The 12,572-nt window shown below is 26.5% G+C and overlaps 1 protein-coding gene across 1 annotated transcript; it reads left to right on the forward strand.

Moving 5' to 3' along the window:
• Positions 1-1,303: 1,303 nt before the first annotated feature.
• On the forward strand, positions 1,304-11,297 carry LOC142242908 (GILT-like protein 3). The gene is made up of 5 exons (XM_075314395.1): positions 1,304-1,634; positions 6,204-6,362; positions 6,432-6,599; positions 6,662-6,802; positions 11,119-11,297. The coding sequence occupies exons 1-5, from the start codon at positions 1,575-1,577 to the stop codon at positions 11,218-11,220; spliced, it is 630 nt and encodes a 209-aa protein (XP_075170510.1). The 5' UTR covers positions 1,304-1,574; the 3' UTR covers positions 11,221-11,297.
• Positions 11,298-12,572: the final 1,275 nt, after the last annotated feature.

Raw genomic sequence — 12,572 nt, forward strand, 5'->3', positions numbered from 1 at the left:
AAAATCTGATGGCAGATGTCAAGCGTGAGGCCCGGCAATTCAGATTTGGAAAAGCGAAAGCCTAACTGAATATTTTTCCTGAATTTTATACTAATTGAACTTGAAAAAGAAATTTAATTTGATTTTTTAAATAAACAATTTCACCGATTTACACGCGTTTTCCCTTGACCAAATTTTGACCGTATCACCCTTTATACCAACACCATGTACCAAATTTCAGCCGGAAATTTGCTTCTCTTAGAGGATCGGCAAGCCAAATTTGGGGGTCCGTTTATATGGGGGCTATACGTAAAAGTGGACCGATGTATCCTATTACCAATACCATCCGACCTACATCAATAACAACAACTTGTGCCAAGTTTCAAGTCGATAGCTTGTTTCGTTCGGAAATTAGCGTGATTTCAACAGACGGACGGACGGACATGCTCATATCGACTCAGAATTTCACCACGACCCAGAATATATATACTTTATGGGGTCTTAGAGCAATATTTCGATGTGTTACAAACGGAATGACAAAGTTAATATATAAAATAAAAGTTAATATAAAAATTGTTGAAGCATAGATTATAAACTTTATTTTAATTAAAATTTCATTATTTTAAAGAAATTTGTCCTTAATATTTTGTAAATTTCGAATCCTAAAATTTGGGTTGCGTAATATTTAATATTTTAATATAATAAATATTTTTTTCAGTGTTGGTTCAATAAAATTAGATTTATGATACATAACTCATATATCGAATTTCCATTCTATTTTTGCGATATATTAATCAAGCGATACAAGTACAAATAAATACCAGTTTAAAAATCCAAATTAAAACAAATACCTTAAAGTAAAAATTAAAACAAATACCTTAAAGTAAAAATTAAAACAAATACCTTAAAGTAAAGCAAAGATGCAAAATTTAAAAAAAAAAAGCAAAATGTTCCTTATTTCAAAGGCAACAACTTTAAAAGAAGGACGCAAAACAAATTAAATTAAAAAAAGAATTTAAGAAAAATTAAAAACTATGTTTTTATTAAAATGTCATTATTTGAAAGAAATTTGTCATTAATAAAATGTAATTTCAATTTAATTTTATAAAATGTAATGAAATTAAATAAATTTTTCTCTGCATACCCTAATATGAAGATGTGTAGCTCTTTGTGTGAATACATATTTAAATATATACCCTTATGTGCTCCTCGTCCAAAACGTTTCCACATTCATATCAACAAATGGTATTTCTTTAGTCGCTGTTGCTTTGTTTCTGTCCAGATCATTGTGTAAATGAATCCGTAAAGAACAAACAAATGAACAGAAAAACTAAGTAACAACTTAAGCGCCGATTGATCTGAAATATGGGAAAATATATTCAGTTTAATTTCTCAAATTAGTTTCATCGTATAAGTTGCTGTGGACAGTCGTACGCACATTCATCCTTCGGTGGGAATTTGTTCAAATTTAAATTCAGTATTAAAAAAGATTGATCAAATTGTACAAATTGTGACCATTGTTTTAATTCGCGCTATTCAATATACAATCAGTTCTGTTTTTGCTTAACTTTATCTACAATCAGTTTTTTTGCATAATGAAATCTTTTGTCTTGTTGTCATTTCTTTTGGTGACATGTGCAATTAATTGTTCAAATGTGAGTTTGAAAATAAATTGTGGAAATCATCCGATGTTTATTGAAAAAAAAAACGTTTAACTGATAAAAATTTGAATTTTAGCGTTAACCAAACGAATGAAAAATGCTTTTAAATACATCAATGTTTTGTACCACATCAATGATCAGATTTCTGGCGACTACACTGAAAAACATCATGTCCGGTTCCAAACATTTTGTCTTTACACTAATGATTTTGGTATTGATTCCGAATTAAAGAAGCGGAGAATTGAAGAAAGGACAAATTTTAGACACAATTAAATTTTATATTTGAGTTTTGCGTACATGATTCTAGGAAACAAATTTTAACTCAATATATATTTTTTCAGTTTTTTTACCTCATGTGCTATTAAAGTCCATTAACGAGTGTTAACGACAACATAAATTTCTGAATTCAGACTCGACTACAAGTTAAAATTATGCTATGTTTCAGGTAAAAACGTTAAAAAAAAGTGTCAAAAAACATCACTTTTTAATGCTTTTTAGCTTTGTAGCCAAGATGCAGACGATTTAATTAGTTTTGAAAATTTGTTTATAAGTATTAAAGTCAAGTTGACCTTACTAAAATGAAATTTTCTTTCATGTTAGGATATCCAATTTTAAGTTGAATCTCTTGAAAAGTGTATCGACTTTTGGACAAGGAAAAAAACTTTATATGAGAGAAATGCGCATTCGTATTTTAATGGCATGAAATCTTTGGCTTCAAGACAATATATTTTTCAGTGCAAGGAAGGAAGATGATTCTCGTGAATAATAGTATGATTGAACACATTTTTCGACTAGCAAACATAGAACTCCACCATATGATAGGGGATAACGCATCGAGGCCTTGGTGATTTTTTGAGTAGAAGCTATCAGCATGAAGCTAGACGCAACTCGTTTCTATTGGAGATACAGGGTGGCTGATATGTCATGCAGCAAAGTAAAGCGCTATAGTTTCTTATTTACACTGAAAAAATAAGATTTCAAGGCCTTAACATACGAATCCGAATTTTTCTGAGAATAGAATACGCATTTCTCTGATAAAAAGTTTTTTTCCTAATCCGAAAGTCGATAAGCTTTTCTTTGAAGTCGCTTCGTCCTTATTGTTAAGTGATTCGACTTAAAATTGGGTATCCCCATAGTTGACAAAGATCAACTTGGCTTTAATAATTCTGCAAAATTCCTCAAAATTAAGTGAATAAATTTAAAGACGATTTCAAATTTATTCACTTTTTGCATCTTGACTACATAGAAAAAAATCCTTTAAAACTAAGAGATTTTTTTCAAACTTTATTTATTTGAAACGAAGCATAATTTCTACTTGTGGTCAAGTCCGAATTTGGAAATTTAAGTTGTCGTTTACATGATTTTAGAGGATTCTAATAGCTTATGACGAAAACAAACTGAAAAATCGAATAAATTTAGCTTTGTTTCCTAGAATCAAGTATGCAAAACTTAAATTTAACTTCATTTTCCGATTCTTTGGCTCGGAAACAATACCAAAATCGTTAGTGTAAAGACAAAATCTTTGGAACTGGATATGCTTTCTTTTAGTGTAATATAAAATTTTAAAATAAATATAGATTTCTTCGGATTAGCTACCTTTGGCACGAACTAACATATGACCTACAGTCAGCCGACAAAGCTATCACACGCTGCAAAAAATTGGCCAACCTTACTCTTCAAAATGCCCCAATCGTAAAAGTGCAACGGATTACTATCACGGATGCCACTCGAGCCTAAAATTATTTCTATAAAAAATATTGTCAAAATTTTATTTCTATAAAAAAGTTTGCCAAAATTTTATTTTTATAGCAAATTTTGTCAAAATTGTATTCCTAGAAACTTTTGTCAAAATTTTATTTCTATAGAAAATTTTGTCAAAATTTTATTTCTATAGAAAATTTTGTCAAAATTTTATTTCTATAGAAGATTTTCTGAAAATTTTATTTCTATAGAAAATTTTGTCAAAATTTTATATATATAGAAAACTTTTTTCAAAATTTTATTTCTGTAGAAAATTTTATCAAAATTTTATTTCTATAAAAAAAATTTTCAAAATTTTATTTCTATAGGAAGTTTTGTCACAATTTTAGTTCTATAGAAGATTTTCTCAAAATTTTATTTCTATAGATAATGTTGTCAAAATTTTAATTCTATGGAAAATTTTGTCAAAATTTTATTTCTGCATTTTGTCAAGATATTATTTCTGTAGAAAATTTTGTCAAAATTTTATTTCTATAGAAAATTTTGTCACAATTTTAGTTCTATAGAAGATTTTCTCAAAATTTTATTTCTATAGATAATTTTGTCAAAATTTTATTTCTATAAAAAAATTTCAGAATTTTATTTCCATAGAAACATTTTCAAAATTTTATTTTTATAGGAATTTTTGTTAAAATTTTAATTCTATAGAAAATTTTGTCAAAAATTTATTTTTATAGAAAATTTTGCCAAAATTTTATTTGTATAGAAAATTTTGTCAAGATTTGTTTTCTATAGAAAATTTTGTCCAAATTCTACTTCTATAGTTTTTTTTATAAATTATTTTTTCAAAATTTTATTTCTATAGAAAATTTTGCCAAAATTTTATTTCTATAGAAGATTTTCTCAAAATTTGATTTCTATAGAAAATGTTGTCAAAATTTTATATCTATAGAAAACTTTTTTCAAAATTTTATTTCTGTAGAAAATTTTATCAAAATTTTATTTCTATAAAAAATTTTTTCAAAATTTTATTTCTATAGGAAGTTTTGTTAAAATTTTAATTCTATGGAAAATTTTGTCAAAATTTTATTTCTGCATTTTGTCAAGATATTATTTCTGTAGAAAATTTTGTCAAAATTTTATTTCTATAGAAAATTTTGTCACAATTTTAGTTCTATAGAAGATTTTCTCAAAATTTTATTTCTATAGATAATGTTGTCAAAATTTTATTTCTATAAAAAAATTTCAGAATTTTATTTCCATAGAAACATTTTCAAAATTTTATTTTTATAGGAATTTTTGTTAAAATTTTAATTCTATAGAAAATTTTGTCAAAAATTTATTTTTATAGAAAATTTTACCAAAATTTTATTTGTATAGAAAATTTTGTCAAGATTTTTTTCTATAGAAAGTTTTGTCCAAATTCTACTTCTATAGTTTTTTTATAAATTATTTTTTCAAAATTTTATTTCTATAGAAAATTTTGCCAAAATTTTATTTCTATAGAAGAGTTTCTCAAAATTTGATTTCTATAGAAAATGTTGTCAAAATTTTATTTCTATAGAAAATATTGTCAAAATTTTATTTTTATAAAATATATTGTCAAAATTTTATTTCTATAGAAAATTTTGTCAAAATTTTATTTCTATAGAAAATGTTGTCAACATTTTATTTCTATAGAAAATTTTGTCCAAATTTTATTCCTATAGACAAGTTTCGTCAAAACTTTTATTTCTGTAGAAAATTTTGTCATAATTTTATTTCTATAGAAGATTTTCCCAAAATTTTATTTGTATAGAAAATGTTGTCAAAATTTTATTTGTATAGAAAATTTTTTCAAAATTTTATTTCTATAGGAAGTTTTGTTAAAATTTTAATTATATAGAAAATTTTGTCAAAATTTTATTTCTATAGAAAATTTTGCCAAAATTTTAATTGTATCGAAAATTTTGTCAAGATTTTACTTCTTTAGAAAATTTTGTCAAAATTTTATTTCTATAGAAAATTTTGTCAAAATTTTATTTCTATAGAACTATTTTGTAAATTTTGTTGTCAAAATTTATTTCAATAGAAATTTTTGTCAAAATGTTATTTCTATAAAAAATGTTGTCAAAATTTTATTTCTATAGAAAATTTTATCAAAATTTTATTTCTATAGAAATTTTTTTGCAGAATTCTACCAACTATGGCAACCGTGATTGAGATCCGGAGATTTTTGTGGTCATTGTTCGGTAGAAATGAAACTAAGAGCCATGGTAAAAACAAAATGGTAGTGTCTGCGAAACAAATGATTCTAATTTATTTAGTGTTCTCTTCTCCTAACGTCATATAAAAAACATAAACAATGTTGTCATTGCATAATGAATTACAATTTTAATGTAGTAGAAGAGTAATATAAATGCGTTGCTAGGCAATATACTTGAAAAACATAAACAAACAATAAACAAATAATATAAATAAACAAAATCTTCTTTATTTTTTGAGAAACCACTTGTTGGAGTAATCATTTGTGTTTGATAACATTAATTTTGCTTTTGACATTTAGGGAGCAGAATATGTTGTTTTTGTAGAACTAACACTACCTCTCTTATTTTGTTGGAATGTTCATGGTCTGCGCTCAAACTGTTTGTCTGTTCAGGGACTCAATACTGTCTTTAGGACATTTCCCCGATTAATATCCGGCATTTATTGTGAATCCAGGTCGATAAATACGAGCAAGCGATCATAGGCCGTTACGGTCACAATCTTGTCTTTGGCGGCGCTTGAGTTCTGGTGGCCAATTGAATGTACTGACCTCTGCTCATTTTGAAATGATTTTTGATGAATAGGCTCGCAATGATTTCAACTTGAATTTCATTTCAGGCCGATTTAGAACCCCAAAAATTGAAAGTTGAAGTCTACTATGAAACATTGTGTCCGGACAGTATGCGTTTTATACGCAATCAACTCTATGGAGCGATGATTGATGACAGTTTACTGCAATACAGTGATTTGGTTTTCATACCATATGGCAAAGTTGGCGTAAGTTACTCTTAAAACTGAATCCGCTATTTTATCTGTATAAAACCGTATAAAACCTAAAATTCCAAGTCTTGGACAGATCCAGAAACTAATAAAACAAATCTCTACTGTCAACATGGTACACGCGAGTGCGAATTAAATGCAATGCATGCCTGCATAGTGGAACATAATACTGTGAGGGAGCAATTGGATATGATCACATGTCTGTTGAATGGCTATAACACAGATATAGATATGGTAAGCCATAGATGTCTTTATAGAAACATAAAGTAGATATAACATTTTGCATATATTTACAGTGCTCCCAACAATTAGATATTGATGTAACAGCGGCGAAAAATTGCAAAGCTAGCCGTGAAACAAATGAGATCCTAAAGAAATACGGAAACATGACAGATAGTATTGATATGACTTTTGTACCCTCCGTGGGTCTTGGAGGAGTAAGTATTTTATGCTCTAGTGTTTCTTATACACTTACCGTAGGTATAGAACATATATGGGTGGCTGATATATATTCAGGTTGCTAACATTTCCAAACCACTCGTTTAACAATCGACAGATTTATATATACACCCAAGAACTAATTTTTGTGATTGATTTTTGTTTCAAAAAACTAAAAAAAAATTTGAATCTATTAAATTTTTAATAGAATATTTTTCAAAACTCAAAATTTAATTAGAAAAATTTTCGTGATATTTTTTCTGTGTAGTCACATTGTTTACAAGCTTACAAAAGCATTTTGATCTATTGCGTTCAAAAAAAAGTTATTCATAATGGAATTCAAGCGTGATAGCTTGACTGCTTTATATTTTACTGTAAAACCACAAGTGTCTATCGTTTGAGCTCTCCAGCATTTAAATGTGAATAAATCTCTTGTTTCTCGTACCTTTGCTTGTTACCCTATACTAGCTGCGTTGCATCGCGTCCAAGAGTGGACAAAAAATAACGATGACAACACCAGAAATGATCCGAAAGTGTAGACCAGATTTGATCGAAATCCAAGCCAAAGTGGTATAAAACTTCCTCATAAGTAGAATATAACTCGTGGATGTATGCTACACATATTGAAAAATCAGCTTGAACTAAAGCCATTGTAGTTCCACAAAGTGCAAGATATACAAAAAATAGACTGGAAAGAGCCAAGGCGTTGATTTGCACAGTTACCATATTCGGATTTCTTCTATGAGAACCCATTTCAAATAGAGCACTTAGATCATTTGGATTTTGCGCATGATGCATTTTGGAAAATAAAGTTGTCACTAAAAAATACCAAAGTTTTGAGTATCCCAAAAGCCAATTTCGTGCAGCGTGTTATGTCTTTAACGGTCATTTGAAGGAAATAATTCGTGCCAAAGGTACCAATCAAGGTTGCCACATATGGTAGAATTCTACCAAAATTGGTAGGTTTTGTATTGTTTGGTAGATTCGTAGGAATTCTTGATGGTTTGGTAGATTTTGAAAAATATTTCTCTCAACTAAGAGTTACTCCACAAATTTCTTATAGAAATAAAATTTTGACAAAATTTCGTATAGAAATAAAATTTTGATAAAATTTCGTAAAGAAATAAAATTTATAGAATTAAAATTTTGACAACATTTTCTATAGAACTAAAATGTTGATAAAATATTTTATAGAAATAAATTTTTGATAAAATTTGCTATAATTTTTTTTTGACAAAATTTTCTATAGAAATAAAATTTAGACAAAATTTTCTATAGAAATACAATTTTGACAACATTTTCTATAAAATAAAATTTTGACAAAATTTTCTGTAGAAATAAACTGTTTTTTTTTTTCTATATAAATAAAATTTTGAGAAAATCATCTATAGAAATCAAATATTGACTAAATTTTCTATAGAAATAAAATTTTGACAAAATGTTCTATAGAAATAAAGTTTTGACAAAATTTTCGATAGAAATATAATTTTGACAAATTTTCTATAGAATTAAAATTGTGACAAAATTTTCTATAGAAATAAAATTTTGAGAAAATTTAGAAAATTTTCTATAGAAATAAAATGTTGATAACATTTCTATAGAAATAAAATGTTGGCAATATTTTCTATAGAAAAAAAACTGTTGACAAGATTTTCTATAGAAATAAAATTTTGAAAATTTGTTCTATAGAAATAAAATTTTGACCAAATTTACTAAAGAAATAAAATTTTGACAAAATTTTCAATAGAAATAAAATTTTGACAAAATTTTCTATAGAAATAAAATTTTGACAAAATTATCTATAGAAATAATATTTTGACAAAATTTTCCAAACAAATAAAATTTTGGCAAAATTTTCTATAGAAATAACATTTTGACAAAATTTTCTACAAAAATAAAATTTTAACAAAATTTTCTATAGAAATAAAATTTTAACAAAATTTTCTATAGAAATAAAATTTTAACAAAATTTTCTATAGTAATAAAATTTTGACAAAATTTTCTATAGAAATAAAATTTTGATAAAATTTTCTATAGAAATAAAGTTTTTACAAAATTTTCGATAGAAATAAACTTTTGACAACATTTTCTATAGAAATAAAATTTTGACAAAATTTTCCATAAAATTAAAGTTTTGCAAAATTTTCTATAGAAATAAAATTTTGGCAAAAAATAGAAAATAAAATGTTGATAACATTTCTATAGAAATAAAATGTCGGCAAAATTTTCTATAGAAAAAAAAACTGTTGACAAGATTTTCTATAGAAAAAAAACTGTTTTCTATAGAAATAAAATTTTGACAAAATTTTCTATAGAAAAAAACTTTTGACAAAATTTTCTATAGAAATAAAATTTTGACAAAATTTTCTATAGAAATAAAATTTTGACAAAACTTTCTATAGAAATAAACTTTTGAGAGAATTTCCTATAGAAATAAAATTTTGAGAAAATTTTCTATAGAAATAAAATTTTGATAAAATTTTCTATTGAAATAAAATTTTGACAAAATTTTCTATAAAAATAAAATTTTGACAAAATTTTCTAAAGAAATAAAATTTTGAGAAAATTTTCTATAGAAATAAAATTTTGATAAAATATTCTATTGAAATAAAATTTTGACAAAATTTTGACAAAATTTTCTAAAGAAATAAAATTTTAACAAAATTTTCTATAGAAATAAAATTTTGACAAAATTTTCTATAGACATAAAATTTTGACAAAATTTTCTATATAAATAAACTTTTGATAAAATTTACTATAGAAATAAAGTTTTTACAAAATTTTCGATAGAAATAAAATTTTGACAAAATTTTCTATAGAAATAATTTTGACAAAATTTTCTATAGAAATAAAATTTTGAGAAAATTTAGAAAATTTTTATAGAAAAAAAATAACATTTCTATAGAAATAAAATGTTGACAAAATTTTCTATAGAAATAAAATTTTGACAAAATTTTTAATAGAAATAAAATTTTGACAAAATTTTCTATAGAAATAAAATTTTGACAAAATTTTCTATAGAAATAAAATTTTGACAAAATTTTCTATAGAAATAAAATTTTGATAAAATTTTCTATAGAAATAAAGTTTTGACAAAATTTTCTAAATAAATTAAATTGTGACAAAATTTTCTATAAAATTAAAATTTTGAAAAATTTTCTATAGAAATAAAATTTTGGCAAAATGTTCTATAGAAATAAAATTTTTCATTGGGTAGGTTTTTGGTAAAATTGTCTCCAAATTTTGGTAGATTATTTTTGCCTCGAGTGGCAACCGTATAGCAAATTCGAACTAATCTAAACTAATTTCAAAATTTGATGTTATTTCTGACATTTTTTGCTTTTGAATAATACAAGTTAAAAATTAAAAAGTATAGCCATTGACTTTGTTGCATGACATACCAGCCATCGTGTATATTATTGTTAGAAACAAAATATGTAACATTAGTATGACGTAAGTAGTTGTTCAAGTCTGTACTGTGTTTTGACAAACTATTCTTACCATATAACCGAGTCCGAATGTCGGTCGAGAGCTAGCTGCCAAGAAGTGTTGCCAAGTTCACCTGAAATATCTGTCAAACTAGAAATGACAGCTACATGATATTTGTTTTATTGACATTTCCCTGAATGGGTGCAAAATAAATTTTATGGCCTGTTCCTGTATATCGAACGAAAGCTTTCTTTCGTATTCCAAACGAAAGAAATTTGATTTTTGTTCTTTTATTTCGAAAGGCAAGTCACTTCATGTTTTGTTGTCGAGTAATAAACGAACATATACAATAAGTGTCAAGAAAAAAGTAAAAGCATTGTTAACATTTGAATGAATTCTCAGGCCAAAAATTTAAAAATACTCATTTTTAATAATCAATGTATTCTCATACAAACGAATCGAACTTTCAAAAATAGAAAAACCCAAATTCATTCGAATTCGAGTGACTGCTTTTCTTTCGAACTGGTTTTCGTTCGATATACAGGAACAGGGCATTAAAAAACGAATTAAAGGTAAAGCGCCTAGACTCAGGAGCAAGAAAATTGTTGACATATCTATCAAAATTAAAATAAATTTGAATACTTCCACTTATTTTTGTCGTTTAATAACTTCAACAATTTTAGAACAATACAATGCTGAGATTATTTGCCTTTTTGATTTTTTCCAACCACACGATCTCTTCCTATGGGTGCTTTTTATTATCTTACCAAAGAATCAATTCTATACTCTGCCAAAAGGATAACTGCGATTCTTTTTTTGTTTTGCAAATTGTTCTACTGTATCTTCTTTAAGTATAATTTTAATGTATTTTTTTATTCAATTATAGGTATTTGACCCCTGGAAGCAACGCAGCATTTTACATAACTTTCCAAGAATATTTTGCCGAAAATATCGCGAAAAATTCGATGTTGAATTGCAAAAGTGTTAATGATGATCCTTGCAAAAATGTATTAATGTTCTTGTATTATGTATTTTAATATAATTTAGTCAAAAAAATTATAAAAATGGCCAAGCATTAAAGTTATTTTAGAAAAAATGGGTACGGATTGTTTATAGGGGGTAACTTTTTTGTGCCATGGGAAAATTAAAAAAAAAAAAACCAACATTCAGAAAAGTTCATGAAATCTTTATATGAATCGATACAATTTAAAGATTATTTAATGCATGTATATTGTCCACGATTGCGTCTCAGAGGTCCATCCGCTTAGTCCAATTTTTGCATACTCTTTGTAACGTTTCGGCTGGTATATCACGAATAAATAACTGTTTCAATGTTGTTAAGAGTTAATTTTAGTTTTTGGTAAAATAGTTGCCACGTGGCACTCCGATCATTTCCGCAAAGATGTATATCATACCCTACTCTCTTGCATGATTTTTCTATAAAATTTCGCGAGCAGTCCTATTGAAAAATGTTGAAAATACATTTATCGAATTCCAGCACCTCATATATGTCAAAGTCACATTAGCGCCACCTGTAATATCATAACTTAAACAAATACTTCATTTTAAAGTAGGTGGCTCTGAAGTGTTAAAAGGTGCAGGAATTGGATAAAAGTGTATCAAAGACTGTTATGTAAGGGGAAGTCTGCCATTGGAAAATTGAAGCAATAGAGGTCTCTGCCAACTTAGTGGCATGAAGTTCGCGTCGAATGCGTTTTACAGAATATCAGTTATTCCGGACGGAATGTCGGTGTTTGTAAAGAATCTTACAGTATGTCGGATGGATACGACTTGTCGGCGATGACTAAATAATCGGTAAATGTGTTATCGATCCAATAAACATGCAGCAGTATCGATTATGCATTCGGACTTAATGCGCTTTACAGACTATCAGTTATTCCGGACGGAATGTCGGTGTTTGTAAAGAATCTTACAGTGTGTCGGATCGATACGACTTGTCGGCGATGACTAAATAATCGGTAAATGTGTTATCGATCCCATAAACATGCAGCAGTATCGATTATGCCTTCGGACTTAACTTATAATATGCACAATATATGGGATATGTTCGACACGAGCACTGTCGTCCGGAATAACTGATAGTCTGTAAAGCGCATAACTTATAATGTACACAATATATGGGATATGTTCGACACGAGCACTGTCGTCCGGATAGCCTGTAAAGCGCAGAAGTGGCTCTCAAATGTCATGCCGTTCGCTTCGAAAAATATAATTACTATTTGATAAATTTCTGAAAAAAGAAAAGAAAAATAATAAAAAATGATAATAGAAAATTATGTTGAAATCACTTTATTTTCGCGATTACTTTTCAATTCATAA

This window comes from Haematobia irritans, chromosome 1 (genome assembly GCF_050003625.1).
Source record: "Haematobia irritans isolate KBUSLIRL chromosome 1, ASM5000362v1, whole genome shotgun sequence".
NCBI lineage: Eukaryota > Metazoa > Arthropoda > Insecta > Diptera > Muscidae > Haematobia > Haematobia irritans.

Coding starts and splice junctions, on each gene's coding strand:
- LOC142242908 (XM_075314395.1), top strand. CDS start 1,575: ATGAAATCTTTTGTCTTGTTGTCATTTCTTTTGGTGACATGTGCAATT. Junction 6,363..6,431: donor TACCATATGGCAAAGTTGGC/GTAAGTTACTCT, acceptor TAAAATTCCAAG/TCTTGGACAGATCCAGAAAC. Junction 6,803..11,118: donor CCTCCGTGGGTCTTGGAGGA/GTAAGTATTTTA, acceptor ATTCAATTATAG/GTATTTGACCCCTGGAAGCA.